Source organism: Pogonomyrmex barbatus, unplaced genomic scaffold (assembly GCF_055798465.1).
Source record: "Pogonomyrmex barbatus isolate J1 unplaced genomic scaffold, ASM5579846v1 scaffold15, whole genome shotgun sequence".
Classification (NCBI taxonomy): Eukaryota; Metazoa; Arthropoda; class Insecta; order Hymenoptera; family Formicidae; genus Pogonomyrmex; species Pogonomyrmex barbatus.
Genome location: NW_028297111.1, coordinates 4055150 through 4071477, shown reverse-complemented (window position 1 = coordinate 4071477; position 16328 = coordinate 4055150). Strand labels below are relative to the sequence as shown.

At 40.6% G+C, this 16328-nt stretch overlaps 2 protein-coding genes across 15 annotated transcripts in view; both read left to right on the top strand.

The window, feature by feature from the left end:
- LOC148937269 (uncharacterized) overlaps window positions 1-4360 on the top strand; it is a 28109-nt gene extending 23749 nt beyond the window's left edge. For 3 of the 4 annotated variants that reach the window (XM_089073308.1, XM_089073307.1, XM_089073306.1), the window contains one exon: window positions 23-4360. In XM_089073308.1, the coding sequence (XP_088929434.1) occupies window positions 23-927 (905 nt within the window). In that variant the 3' untranslated portion in view covers window positions 928-4360. The remainder of the gene's footprint in view (window positions 1-22) is intronic. The other variant, XM_089073309.1, reaches the window with a different exon arrangement.
- Grip (Glutamate receptor interacting protein) overlaps window positions 1-15324 on the top strand; it is a 256270-nt gene extending 240946 nt beyond the window's left edge. For all 11 annotated transcript variants that reach the window (XM_089073303.1, XM_089073301.1, XM_089073299.1 and 8 more), the window contains 2 exons: window positions 14360-14584; window positions 14664-15324. In XM_089073303.1, the coding sequence (XP_088929429.1) occupies window positions 14360-14584; window positions 14664-14988 (550 nt within the window). In that variant the 3' untranslated portion in view covers window positions 14989-15324. The remainder of the gene's footprint in view (window positions 1-14359; window positions 14585-14663) is intronic.
- The last annotated feature ends 1004 nt before the right edge of the window (window positions 15325-16328 follow it).

Genomic DNA, 16328 nt, shown 5'->3' with positions numbered 1-16328 from the left:
AATTTTTTTGTAACTTTTGCAGAAGCGAGCAATGAAGAGCCGCAGCTCCGTGGAGGAGAGCTTCCACCTCGGGAAAATTTGGAGGAGGGGGAGGTAGAGGAGGAGCAGGAAACAGCAGGCGAAGAAAGGGAAGAGGAAGATGAAGAGGAGAAGGAGGAGACGGCGGCTAAGGAAGGAGGACAAGTGGAAGAGGAGGAGGAGGAGGAGGAGATGACGGGAGAAGAACAAGTGGAAGAGGAGAGGGAGGAGGAACAGGAAAGGGAACAAGCACGTGTTGGTCACGAGGTCAGAAATTTTAATCATTTGTTATTAATAGGGGAAAATTCGCGCCGCTTTAGAAATTTCGCGATATTAGGAAGAGAGGCGATATTCCGTTTGCGTTCGCTACCCGAAGGAGTCGATGTCTATAACTGGCTTGAAAACGCGTTCGCCGAAATTCATGCCTACGCGTTGCATACCTCCGAACTATACGATTACGGGATTTGCATTCGATTCGGAGGATTTAACGCACGGTCCGGCGGGATTATCGTTTCGACCGGCACGCAACTTAATTCGCGAGGATATTTGGCGCCTTGTGAGTTCAGTAGCGCAAAGTGCCGGAGGTCTCGATATCGCGCTCGATATTTTAACGTACGCGTTTTCAATATCGCGGCATCCAGAGGTCGCGGACGCGTTTCAAATAAACTCACACGGGAAGACGTTGTGAAACGTTCAATTTTATCAATCTCCAATTCCGATAATTTATGTTTTCCCCGCTCTCTCGTGACCGTTGCAAATTTATCACGAACGCGGTACGTTGCGTGCGGGGGAATTTCACGAGCGGTGGAATGTGGTAAAACATCAGAATTCCTCGTTACAACACGAACTCGCGTTGGATTTGACGAGAAGAGCTGGTGTCACCGGAGGGTTGCGGGATTCGGGAAGTAGAATGTTTCCAACGCTTTCTCGCCGCATCTGATATAGCTATTGTTGTTTATAATATTCTGCTACTTTTGGACGCGACGAGAGACTATTTGACGGAAGCACGGTATTCGCCTCTTTAGAATGTGACCCTTTATATCGGCTAAATATTATATATCACGAGCAACATCGACCCAATTTTAAATTTAAAAGCAGCCGCGGGCAGTAGAGGGGGATATTGTATTCCATGTAATATCGGGTATCGTGAGGAAAGAGGTCATCGCTGTTCAAATAAATGTTCTCGTTGTAACAACGTGCCGCCGTGCGATCAACGCGAAATCGTGGAACTCGTTAGGTGTGAGACTTGCAAACGTTCGTTCTTCGGAAACGCATGCTTCGAACATCATCGCGCGACAAAGTCGTATGACGGTAAAACTCCGACGAGCGTTTGTAACACCATTCGTCTCTGCGAAGGATGCGGGCGGGTTGTAAAAACGACAAAAAACATGAATGCGGCGTTTCTTTTTGTAAAATCTGCAGTTTGCAAAAACCCGTAAACTATCTTTGTTACATGCAGCCTCTCTCTCGCGAAGACAGATCCTCCGTTGTTGAGTGCGGCGGGGATTCTTCTGTATTTGCGAGAGAGAGCGAGCAGAATAACTCAGGTGAGCGGAAATGCAAAAAGGGACGAGTGGCATTCGTGTTTTATGATTTTGAGACACACCAAGACCAATCACTTGAGGGAACCGAAATAAAAATTCACATCCCGACTCTGTGTGTCGCGCAACAGATTTGCGATTCGTGCGCGGAGATAGATGATTTGTCGGTGCGATGCGAGTGGTGCGGAATACGCGAATTTGTTTTTCGCCAAGATCCGGTAAAACAATTTATCGAATTCGCAACACGTACTACAAAACATTTTACACGTATTATTTGCATAGCGCATAACGTGAAATCGTTCGACGCGCAGTTTATCCTTCGGCACATTGTAGAAAATTATTCCGGATTAGAACCTCGTGTAATTTTAAACGATACAAAAATTATGGTCCTAACAGCGAATCGCACGAAATTTATCGACAGTGTTAATTATATGCCAATGCTTTTGTCAGAATTACCGAAGGCCTTCGGGTTACCGGATACTTGTGACAAAGGTGTCTTTCCGCACTTATTTAATACTGTCGATAATCAAACATATGTCGGTCCACTACCCGATGTTCGTTATTACGCGCCCGAAACCATGCGAACAGAGGAACGCGAACGTTTTCTCGCGTGGCACGCAGAAATGTCGGGAAAAAATGTAATATTTGATTTCCAATGTGAAATACTCGAGTATTGTCGCACCGATGTTGATATCCTTCGCCGAGCATGCATGGCCTTCCGAAAAATATTCTTACAGCGGGGAAACGTGTGTCCATTCGAGGAATGTACAACTATCGCTTCAACGTGCATGAGAGTTTTTCGAAAAACTTTTTGCGCGAAAGAGAAATAGGAATCATTCCTTCGGATGGATACAGGTTTAAAGATAACCAGTCGCGCAAAAGCACGCAATGGTTAATTTTGAAGGAACGTGAGTTAGGTCGTCGGATAATTTACGCGGGACGCGGACGTGAGTATCGTTTAGCGGCAGGCATGCTCGTCGACGGATATTACGAATGCGAGAATGAGGGTGAGACGCGGCGTCACGTCTTGTAATTTCACGGTTGCTTTTTTCACGGATGCTCGTCTTGCTATCCATTAAATCGTGATAAAACGCTCGAAAATTTTAACGATACGTTTGACGCGCGTTACGAACGAACGGTTGCAACGTCTTGGCGATTACGTCGTCAAGGATATATCCTAACAGAAAAATGGGAGTGCGTTTTTGACGAAGAAATGCGCGAGAATCGAGAGATGCGAAAATTTCTCGAAAATCACCCCATGGTGCAAATCTCACCTCTCGATCCTCGCGATGCATTTTTCGGCGGACGCACCGGCAATATCGCGATTCGATACGAGGTTACGGGCACCGAGAAGATACGGTACGTAGACGTATGTTCTCTGTACCCGTATGTACTCAAGACCGGAGTTTTCCCAATTGGTCACTCGGATATTTATGTGGGCGAGGAATGCGCCGATTTAATTGGAATCGCGCCAAATTTTAATTTTACTCCGGTCGAGGGTCTCGTATGTTGCCGAGTATTTCCTCCACGTGATCTCTTCCACCCTGTACTACCGTACCGCGTGCACGGTAAATTATTATTTGCTCTTTGCAGTACATGTTGCGAATCATTTTCTCGCGACGCGTGCACCGTAACCTCGTATCGAGTCGCGATCCTGCGGAGCGTGAGTTCGAGGGCACATGGGTGTCCTGCGAATTACGCAAAGTAGTCGAAAAAGGATATCTCGTGACGCGGGTAGACGAAATTTGGCAGTACAAATCTACGCGTTATAACCCCGAAACGCGACAGGGAGGGTTGTTTACCGAATATATCAACACTTTTTTAGAACTGAAACAAGAGGCGAGTGGGTGGCCGAGCGAAGGCAACGACGACGTTGCTAAAGAACGCTACCTGAAGGAGTATGAAGCAACCGAAGGTATCATTCTCGATAAAAACAACATCGTACGTAATTCCGGCTTACGCTCCATCGCCAAACTCTGCCTTAATTCGTTTTGGGGGAAATTCGGCCAGCGGAGTAACCTGCCGAATACAGAAATAATAAGATCCCCTCAGCGTTTCGCCAAATTGCTGTCGAGTCCTGAACACGAGATAGTCGGTGTATTGCCCGTTAACGAGGATGCGATATACGTTTCATGGCGGTTAAAGAGCGAAGCGATGGTATCTTCACCGATAACTAACGTAGTAATAGCGGCATACACGACGGCACAGGCGCGATTAAAATTACGAATATTTAGAAAAATTAGATCGTCGCGTATTATATTACGATACAGATTCATGTATATATACGAGCAGCGGTGATCCCGAGGAGTACGAACCGCGTACAGGTAATTTTTTGGGTGACATGACCGACGAACTCGAGAGTTACGGGCGTGGTAGCTTCATCGAGGCGTTTATCTCTGGCGGACCGAAATTTTACGCATACGTGGTACGTACACCGGACGCACGAAAATATGAAATATGTAAGATAAAGGGGATTAAATTAAATTTTGAAAACTCGAGGCTGCTTAATTTTAAGAGTATTTATAATTTATTATTAAATAGGGAAAAAGAGGAGGAAGAAGAGATAAATCTGCGATTTAAGACAATTTGCCGCACCGCGTTTCACGAAGTAATAATGCAAAACGAGGTGAAAACGTGTGCTCCTGTTTTATTAAAACGCAGATTTATCGACAATCTTCTTTCTTATCCCTACGATTTTACAATATAATATTTTACTTAAAATTAAGTTAGGTTAAGGCTCGGATTTTCCCCGTCCTCCCACAAATGTAAATATGTATACAGAATAAATATGTTTGTAAAAATTAAGATTATTTTTGTTTTAGTTATAGTTTATTTTAGTATTAAATTTAAGAAAAAAATGCGAAATTTGAAAAATGTATATTATACGAAGTTACGATTAGAAATTGTAAAATTACAAATGTAAATTTGCGTTTAGTTATTAAGAAAAAATGTAATAAAAATATTTATTTCTCTAATTGTAAGAAAAAGTATAATAAAAATTTTGTAAAATTAAATTTTTAAATCCAATTTTTTCCCACTTTCCTATAATTTTCCTATAACTTTCTTTTATCGCTAATTTTTTATATAGAAAATATTTTGAATTTATAATAGAGAATCATTAAAATACTTTGTAAAATATTTTTTAAATTATAATCTTAAATTATAATCGCATAAGTTACGATTTTTAAATTTGTAAAAGAAAAAGTTATAAATTTTTACGTCCGTAATAATAAGTATTCAATTATTTTTTTCGCGAGTAAGTTTCTCCGACTTGAATTAGCTTTCGAGGAGCACCGCGTACAAGCTCGTAAGCGACGGTGCTCTCGCGTTGAACGCTCGCACGAGCGTACGAGCGCGGCTTGTCGCGGACGAGTACGAGCTCGTTACGCAAAGATACTAGCGCGTGCACACCTCCGCCGCGGTGGGGCCCTTCCGCGAGTAAGCTAATCTCAAAAATTTCTCTGAGAAAAAATCAAGTGTTCCATTCCTTTATTTATTAATCTAAGTACGACGCGCAAGGCGTTCATTTCGCGAAATGGACGTACGCTGGAAACATCCGTGGACATCTATCGTGTGCGGACCGACGGGATGTGGAAAAACAATCTTTGTAAAGAGATTTCTTCGTCATTTATCCGCTATGGCAGATGTCTACTTTGAGAGAATTTTGTTTTATTACGCCGATGGCAGGATGCTTATCAGCAACTTCAATACGAAACTCGAGATTCCGCAATCGAATTTCACGAGGGATTACCGCGTCCAGAAGATTATTCTAACGATCCGCGCGCGAAATTGATAATAATTGACGATCTTATGAGGGAATCATCCTCGAGCGAAGCGATCGTGGATCTGTTTACCAAGGGAAGTCATCATAAGAATCTCAGCGTAATTCTCATCACGCAAAATCTCTTTCATCAGAGCCGTGGACAACGTGATATATCTCTCAACGCGAATTACTTTGTGGTTTTCAAAAATCCACGAGATCGCGCGCAAATCCGCTATCTCGCTCGACAAGACTATCCCAATGATCTAAAGTTCCTCGAGGAAGCGTATCACGACACCACGTCTCAACCTCACGGATATTTATTGCTCGATCTGAAATAATCGACTCCCGACGAGTATCGTTTTCGCATATGCATATTTCCCGATGATACGCTGAACTATATTTACGTATCGCGCAGATCCTTTTCCGGAAGTTTCATATAAAAGTATCGTACTTGCATTCTCTTGCGACAGTCGCGCGACTTCCTCGTGATGAAAAAGAGAAGAGAATCCTCAGTTAATGCGAGAAAAATCGCAGAACGTTCGATCGGTAAGAAAAATATCTGTCTTCTCGAAGCGCTGTGTAATTTGAACAAAAATCAACGCGCCTCTTTCTTACGTCAGGCGGATGAAAAATTCATTCGTTGTATCCGCGAGTGCGTTTTCAATACTCTCAAGGGTAACGTCCCGCTCGAACGTTTTGAAAAAAATCGTTTCAGCAAATATAAAGCATCTTTGTGTCGCATAGCGAAAAAAGACGGTAATTGGAAAAGTAAGAAAAAGCTATTACTACAGCGAGGCGGATTTTTACCCTATCTCATAGGGCCTTTCGTTCCTATTTTCGAAAATTATCGGAGAATAGTCAGCAAGACAGAGAGAGAGAGATCGAGTAAACCTAATTATGGAAAGGGCAAAAAAGATGGTCTTGATTTCCACGGAAAATCTCGAAAGAATGCAGCATCATCTCCGACAACAGCAGCAAACGGAAATAGGCATCAGTGAAAATTCCATGAGGCAGAATTCGGAGACGATACATGGAGAAAATTTAAATTCCGTATAAACACCCGGACCGCCTTTGTCGCGGCTCGATTCCGATTTGAGCAAAATTCTTAATTCTCCCACTCCGCGCGATGTAAGTGAGAAATGGAAATTGCATAAAGAAGTACTTTGGAGATATCTCTATTTTGATAAAGCGCAAAAGGAAAATTCGGCGCGTAACGCCGCCGATGAGAACAATTCAGATGCGTAGGAGGGAGACATGGTGGAACCAGCGCGCGAATCACAACCATTGAGCAAACTTTCCCATCTTGACGGGCAAGTAAATAATATACTACGAGGCGAGTCTCTGCGTAAGCGCGAACGGCAAAGCGTCGAAAAAATATTAGAAAAGGTGCCGAAAAGTTTTCGCGCCAAGGCGCGTTTACATTTGATCGATAAAGTATTACCCGCGAGAATTACTTGGGACGAGGAAGGAATCGTGACTATCAATGGTGACGTTATAAAAGATTCGAATATCACGGAACTGATAAACGACGCGATGCGAGAGAGAAAAACCGTGAATAGGAAGAGGTCAGTTTGCGCGATTACTACGTACGACAAACATCCCGGCTGTACTCGTAAGAAATAAGGAATTGTTAGCAACCACATTTGTCAAGATATTATCATCACCACAAGCGAATTCCACTCCGAAAATACCGAAAAAACTTTCTACGTCAACGCCGGCGACGTCGACGGCGACGACGCGGAAAAGAGTACGACGCACGAGAAAGGGACAAAAAACGCCGAAAGACCGAAAAAGAAGAGCGAGCGAGGTGCGCATTGTTTCTTTCGCCGCGTTTTCGTAAAGACGATATCCCTATAACCTTCGCAAAAGATTCTCGACAGGTAAGAAAGAGACGCTTACTCGATTGGAGTGAATTGAAATGACCAGGCTTGAAAATTTGTATTACGATCCAGCGCACTATGCGGGGTATTCGGCATCAGATAACTTGTCGCGTGCCGCTAAACCGAATTTCTCTCGTAAAGAAGTAGCTCGCTGGCTTGAATCGCAAGACGCGTACACGCTGCACCGTCCGTCGAGACGAAAATTTCCGCGATTGCGTTACAACGTGACGAATATCGATGATCTGTGGGAGGCCACAGATTTGATCGAACTCCGTAATCTCAAAAGTTACAACGACGGATTTTCTTATCTTCTCGTGATTATCGACGTATTTAGTAAATTTGTCTGGGTAAAACCGTTGCGGGATAAAACGAGCAATTGCGTGACAAGCGCCTTCCAAAATATTCTCTCGAGAAGCGATGGTCGAGTACCCGTGTACTTGCAAACTGACAAGGATAAAGAATTTATCGCGCGACCGATGCAAGATTTTTTAAAAGAAAGAAGCATACATTATCGAGTAACTCGCAATCCGGACGTCAAAGCTGCCGTCGTTGAACGCTTCAATAGAACATTAAAGAAGCGAATATGGCGCTATTTTACACATAAAAATACGCGGCGTTATAGCAAGTCGAAGTGCTGCAGATATCGTGCGCGCTTACAATCACACTCGTCATTCATCCATCAGGATGCAACCGGCGACCGTTACGAGAGAAAATGCTCGCATCGCAGACGAAAATATGGAGCGGCGTAGAGGCGCGAGAGAGAAGGCGGCGTCGAAAGTAGAAAAGGCTAAATTCGAATGTTAACGATCTCGTTCATGTCAGTAGAGCAAAAGCCACTTTCGAGAAAGGATACGAAGCGCGTTGGAGCGAGGAAATATTTCGAGTTTGCCGCGTTCTTCATTGGCGAAGACCCCGCGTGTACGAATTGTGCGATTTATCGGGTGAACACATCGATGGGATTTTTTATGAACAAGAATTAGCACGGGTCAGAAAAAATTTGAGGGAGGAAGAGTTTATCGTCGAGCGCGTGATAAAAAATAGAGGACGCGGTGCTAATAAACAGTTGCTAGTTAGCTGGCAAGGATATCCCAGTAAATTCGACAGTTGGATTCCCGCTTCGAGTTTAACTTTTCTCCAAGATGGAGGAAGAACAATTTTTTATGGTTCTTCCGAGCGATAGCAGTAAGAAGTATTTCCCGGGAAATACATGCTCTTCTTTCACCACTCAATTACCTCACGGCGTACATTTATTCGGGGAATGGGAAGTCGCGCTTAGCGAGATTCAATTTCCCTCCAGTCTTTTTTACATACGTCGAAACGATAATAAGATTAGATTTGTTGATTTGAAGAGCGTAAAAGATGAGAAAATGATGATAAGTTTACGGTGAAAGAATTGCACTTACAGACAGGGGTTTATAAAAATACAGAGGATCTTATGTACGCGATTAATAAAGAGTGCAGACGCAGCGATTCTCATTTTACTTTCGAACTACGAAAAGGTTCAGGTGGTAATGTCCATATAAGCATCGATTGTGACGATAACTGTACTCTCGTTCATTATATAAATCTGCCAGCTAATATTTTTCAAATATTGAAGATCAACATCGATGATACACATCGGCACAATTTACCGTCACAAGTTACCTAATTCCGACGAATTAACGCCGTTTTTGAAACTCGGTTATGCCATCGGTAGTGGACGCACTGTATCTTTCTGGACTGCAGAACCCTGTAGTCTATGGCACGGTATCCCTGATAAAATGTACATTTATTTCGACATTTGCGAGCCTTACATAACCCGCGGAGCCCGCTTCTTCGGATTGTTCCAATCGAAATACTCGGATGTAATTACACATACGGAACGAATTTAGTAAAATATTTCTTCACTTTGCAATATACTCCTTTGCGTCAAACGAAATTCCATAAAATTGAAATAGATATAAAAGATCACCGTGGAGAAAAAATACCATTCGTTTCCGGAACGCTGATAGCAACATTACACTTTAGACGCGTCCGTTAATTACCATTCGCGGTGGAAAGTCTACGAAGCTTTGAGAAAAAACTAAGTCTCCATGAAATACAACGAGTATTACGAAATGCAAAACGGTGGGGGCAGGGCAGGCGGAATTCCATGAATTTTCGTCGGTTCAGCCTATCAGCGCGGTCATGGGATCGGTAGTTTCCTCGGAGGATTATTTAGAAGAGTACTTCCTTATCTAAGCAGGGGAATGTGCGCAGTCCGGAAAGAAGCTTTACGCGCCGGAATTGGCGTGATAGAGGATGTTGAAAACAACACTCCGTTCAGGGAAGTAGTCAAAACGCGGCTCAAGGAATCGGGCGGAAATCTTAAGAGAAAAGCCAAAGAAAATATAAGTAACTTGATGAAGGGCTCAGGATATAAAACATCCACGAAAATACGACCGGGTCAGTTTCCCTTCGGAGGGTACGACGCACGCACCACTAAATCCGGGAGAAGTGCGGTTCGTAAACGCAGACAAGCCAGTAAAAAAAAGAAATCATCGAAAATTGGCGTGAAAAAAAACGATTAAAAAAAATCATCGAAGAGGAAAGCGGGCAAAATTAAAAAGGCAACGAAACATCGAAATAGCGAGAAAAAGCGCACCGTATCCGATATATTCGCTTAACCGACGCACTTTGTAAATTTGAGAGATATGTCCTTTCTTCATACCCACTCGAGCGAGTGTTTAAAAAGCGAGCTCGATCTTTTCAGTTTACCTCCTACTCAAACCAGTATCGAGAATTCGCAATGGATTTATTACAAACCGGTGACCTCGCTCGCGGACGACGCGCCTATAGAATTCGTCGTACCTGGGCACGGAGAAGATTATCTAGATCTCACGCATACCATGCTAAGCCTTCGCGTACGAGTGGAAAATTTACCCGATGCTGGAACATCGACAGCAGAAGGAGGAGGAGGAGTGGGAGGAGGAGAAGCAGAAGGAAACAAAGTAGGCCCTGTGAATCATCTACTACATTCGATGTTCAACCAGATCGACGTGTACTTCAATCAAAAACTCGTATCACCCCAAACAACGCCTACGCGTACCGCGCGTACATTGAAGCATTGTTAAATTATTTTTCACCGGCAAAAACTTCCCATCTGACTTCCTGTCTCGGACGAACCCGATTATATGGACGCGCTATTAGAATCGGACAACCTCAATCAAGCTCTCATGAGACGCGCCCGATACATCCAAGGAGAACGTTCGGTAGATCTAATAGGCCATCTTCATTGCGACGTCTTTAATCAGGATAAATTTTTAATTAAGGGAGTGGAGGTTAGAATGAGACTCGTTCGCTCGAGAGATGCGTTTTGCCTCATGGAAAGCAACTCAACGTCGAAAATACGCATTCTAGATGCTAGTTTACTCATAAGAAGAGCAAAAATAAGCCCCGCAGTGTTACTCGAACATGCGAGAATGCTGAGTAAGACAACCGCCAAGTATCCTCTTACGCGAGTCGAAGTTAAAACATTCACGATTCACGCCGGAGTGGTAGGAGAATCGATTGATAACGTGATACTCGGGCAACTTCCGAAACGAGTAATAGTCGGATTCGTCGATAACAAAGCGTTTAACGGCGACAGAAAGTTAAATCCATTTAATTTCAAAAATTACGGCATAAAAATTTCTTCTCGCTATATGCTGATGGCGTGCAAATTCCGAGTAGACCGCTGCAACCGAATTTCTCAAAAGATCATCCGCTCTATGTCGAGGCTTATAATACCCTCTTCTCAGGAACAGGCATCCATTTTCTAAACGAGGGGAATTCTATAAGTAGAGAAGATTATGCCAAAGGTTTCATGCTTTTCGCTTTCGATCTTACTCCCGATCTATCGGCAAATTGCGCTGGACATTGGAATCTTGTCAGACATGGAAGTTTACGATTAGAGGTGCGATTTGAAAAAGCTATTACCTCAACGATTAATTGTATCGTTTACGCAGAATTCGATAACGTGTTAGAGATCGATTCCTCGTGTCAAATTATCGTTGATTTTAGCGGATGAGACATACTCGAATTTCCCCCCTCCCACCGTTATCTATTTTTCATTTCTATTTCTTCGAAAGCTTAACAAAAAGTAGCCGCAGTTTTGCTTTAGTCGCGAACGTCGTCACTTCGTGCAAAATAAATTGAAAGTATATTCTACGCATCATGGATATAGTTATCGATATACAAGGTTTCCGCGACGCTGAGGGGAAGTTTATGCCGAAGGAAGTAGCGGTTGTCGCCATTAACGAAGCATAAGTCATTGCATTATGATGCCTCCATATCCATTTGTCGAATTACCCGAAAAATACAGACGAGAAAACAACTGGCTCTCTCAAAACTTCCATGGGATCGAGTGATTTGACGGAACAGTCAATTCCAAACATTTCATGGCGGAACTATGTGAAATTGCACGGCAAGCGCGTTACATATATACCCGAGGTCGAGAGAAGATACATTATTTGGAAAATACACTCGCAAGAAACGTATATAATCTAGAAGGAATCTCTCCTACTTTCAAAAACCTCGGAAGGCGAGGAGCATGAATTGCGCTGCGGTCATCACGAGTTTCAGCGAAATTCCGACAAATTTCATTGCGCGTTACGCAATGCATGCAAATTGAGATACTGGATGCAATCTCAAGAAGGGAACTGTTACATAAGCAACGCTAATTCTTTTACCATTGAAAGTTCTGATGACAGTGATACAGAAAGCGAGATTTTTACAATAAAACGAAATTTTCCGAATCTCGTTACGTGAACGGAGAAATAAGAGATTAGAAAAAGAACAGGCGAGGTGCGAACAAATAAAAGCTGAGAAAGAAGATCTATCGAAACTCAAGTGTGAAAAAAAGGAAGCTTCTACCCTACAATCCTCGCAAGAGGATAAAAATATAACGACACCGACGAGCCAAAAAACAAGTCAAACATCATTTCACATCGCGGAAGATGAATTCGCTCGAAATCTTACGAGCGTTGCATCATCTCAGTATCGAACATGCGGGTGTGTATCCTGCCGACAGAATCCCGAGGGTGTGGACGAAGTCGACGGCCATCGTCGCGAACACTGATAATCACGATCGTCCTGGACAACACGGGGTTACTTTCTACCTAGACAAGAACGGAGAAGGCACGTATTTCGATAGCTACGGACTACCACCCCTGGATTCCAGATTCAATCTACGACTTCGACGAAACTCTACTACTCATAAATGGAATATCACGCGATTATAGGGCACATTTTCTTAGACCTGTGGACAATATTGCTGCGTATTTCTTTATTATTTGTCTCGCGGTTATAAGCTTAAACAATTTCTCAAAATATTCAGCGAAGATTACGAAGATAATGATAAACTAATCGTACAATTATTTCGTAAAATATTTCTTCATGGAAAAAAGAAATGTGAAAAATCTCATGTAACGTGCTGTCATATACAAACTTGTACTTTTAAGAACAATTAAACATTAAAGAAACACTATTATGATATAATTTGTATAATGATATAACAATAAATTTAATTTTTGTAACATAAATTCTTTGTCCATTTTACTTTCTTTCCCACCGATTTAAAACCAATTTTAGCCACATAATTCCAAGCTAGAAATATCTAATCGTTTTTTAAATATTTTTCGTTTGTTTACCATAGAATTAAGGAACATAATCTCGCTAGTGTATAACTCCAAATGTTAGAAAAATCTAGAGTTTACATCTAGAAAATTTTTTCAATCCGCGTGTTTGTCTTAGAATAAAAGCTTTGTATAATTCTGAATTCGACGTCATCGACGTCAGAAATATATAGTGCAAACCTGACCGTTCTCGTTTTCCTCCTCCCAAATACCATACGATCTGGTAAATAATGGTTATTACACACCGAAAATCTCATGTCTTCAAAACCTATATCCACTCGTAACTTATATTTTCCTCATACAAAAAATGTCAGAGTCGAGAATTTTATCTAAATTCACCGACTATGAGACGCCGAGAAACCTTTCGCCCTAAGAAAAACGTGATTCTTCATATCCCATATACAACCGGTAAATTCCACAAAAAATTGGTTTTCTTCTCTTCGCTCCATCCCACGTGAACAAAATATCGCATTCCATTCTCGACAAGTATATTCCTTTTACAGACCCGCCATATTTCTTTTCGCAGTCGCCATTTTGTTTTCGGACTCCGATCGGTCCCAGACGCTTTCTCACCCTTCCCCTACCTCGTCTAGCATTTCGACAACCAATCGCACACATGGGGCACTATGGGTAAAGCCAATCACGCGTTGGGCAGCTACGGAGCCAACCAATCAGAACACTCCCACTAATTACCTAATTATCACCTCCCATCCCCACCGACCAATCAAAACGCTCTATTTCCATGTGGCTGCCAATTTTTGACCGTCGGGGGCCACGCCCCTGGCGCCAGTGGGAAGGTGGTGGGGGTTTGTTTTGACGCGCCATAGTGCCCTACTTACTACTATCGTTATAATAGATATCGTTTAATAGATACACAGTTGTGCTCGGTAATTATCCAAAATATCCTGTGTCATAATATGATCACGCTTATTGTTGTTATCGAAAGGAATCCTTATTTGTCTAAAAATATCATTTAATAAAATTTGTTTAATATTTATAGTATTCATACAATGCGAATTTTGCCGAATAATCTTCTCAGTTATGAAACAATTCGCATTGGCTTAGACCATAGTGGAAGGAAAAATATCACGCACACGCTTTACAATAAACAGTGATAAAGACAGACGAGCATTGTTTGCACCGTAGTATTACGGTATTGCTAAGAGCTTTGCTAGCCATATAATAGTATTACATATATGTTAAAATCTCTCTGAACTCTAAAATTAAAATGCAAACAATATAAACGCATTAAAAAGGAGCAAAAACATCAATATAAATATTTGATATATTTGATATAATAAAATTTTGATATAATAAAATTAATGCAAAGTGAGAATGTAATATATTTTAAAAATTATCTAGAATATAGTCGATCTTAAATGAAAGAAAAAATTTATTTCTAATATTTTTAATAAAAGACAAAAAAATATCTTGAAAAAAATTAAAGATTATTCTAAAAAACTAACTTTAAAACTATTCTAAAAACTCTTAGTACAAAAAATATCTAAAAAAATTATTTTACAGAGACTATTATAGAGAATCCAGTATAGGAAACGACACAGTTCAAATGCAATTTCCAACCAATCCATTACGTTCGGGCAGGGAGAGTCTTCCTAGCATGGACAGTGCAATGGATTCTTGGGATGAATTGGAAGATAATAGTGGTATCATGCCGGAAATATTCAGGCTTTGGGATTCAGCTTCCACAGACAGTGGACAATTAGATTTACCAATATCGACATATACTGGGTATCAATTAATTATCTAGTAATTAAAATGTTTTTTAAATTAATTGTTGATATAAATATTTTTTATCTTTAAACTTTAGGACACAAGACTGCACCAGTGGTTCGAACAATAAGTCTCAGCAAATAGTGTATGTATCACTTCATAAAGATTCAGTTTATGAAGATTTTGGCTTCTCAGTATCAGACGGTCTTTACGAACGAGGCGTTTACATAAATTGTTTGCGACCCGGTGGACCATGCGATGGTATTTTGCGACCATATGATAGGATTCTCCGAGTAAATGAAATTAACACAGAGGACTGTGATTGTTGTTTGACCGTCCCACTTATTGCAGCGGCAGGATCACGTCTAGATCTGACTGTAGCAAGACCTTCATCTCCAAAAACTATCGTAAAAACTTTGTAAATTACAATGATAATCTCTGATCAATGATTATCAGTATCATCCAATCCAGTTATCAAATTTAATCTTATCAATTAATGTTTTAAATATTTCTAAGTTCCTTTTTTATTCTTTTTATAATAAATATTTTAAAAATCAATGAAAATAGAAGAAAAATCTAGATGTTATTGATGCTTGATAGTTGTATAAATGAATACACATACACACACACACACACACACACACACACACACACACACACACACACACACACACACACAGGATGTCCCATAGCATGTGTAATACCGCTTGTGAGAAGATAGACAGGAGCGAGATAAATAAAAATATCTTATACCATTTTGCGATATTCGCAATAATTTTCTTGTTATTAAATATTAAAGTTGCACAAATAAAAACGCGCGAGGAGAAAGCGCTCGCCCGCCTAACCCGTAGGACAGCCCAGCGTGACGACATTGGCTGCCCGGCACTCGGCGCGGAGAAGGATGAATTGCCGTTCATGCTTCTTATCACGCCGAGACTCACGTCAACATTATTACAAATTATTAAATATTTTATTCTTTATAATATTTATAGCTTTTTTAATAACAAAAAATTAAATTAAACATTAACTTCGCGAATGTAGCCTAATATCTTTCCTTCTAAAGTACTAGAATAGAATAAATATTATCATTTTAAACAACAATTGTAGTTAATATTCGAATAATACTAATATTCGATTCATTATGTGTAATTTCAAGAAAAAAATTTAAACAATTATTTTTTCACTTTTCATATTATAAATACGGTACGGCATTCGGAAGAATAGTATCGCGCCGATTATTTATTGCAATTTTAGCGACAGTTCTCGGTAGTTCTAGCAGAATTTCATACTCATGTACTCGTGAGGAGAATGTATTCGTTAAGAAGAGTTTCAGCGATGGCATATTTTTTAATAACTTTTTAATCTCTCAATCCTGCGTGATTTCATGAAAGAAATATGTAATTAGATTTTGCAAATAATTTTTATATAAAGCAATTTCGTATCTTCTTTGCACCAATTGGTTCATCTCATTATTCATCTCATTATTATAAAACTATACAGAGAAAAAGATTTCTTTGGATTCAATAAATTTTATTAAATTCAAAGAAATTTATCTTTTGGAATAGTCCAAACAAAGCAATCATTGATTCAATAAATTCGATTGTTTGATTTTTCAAATAATAAATAGTTTTACTTCAAATAAAATATTTGTAAATAAGATGACATTATTTCTTGAAAAAGTTATTGTTTTAAAACAATATAATTTTTTTAGTAAAGATGTTTATTAGTAGGAATAAGACGGGTTCTAACTCAGAAGCGTTGA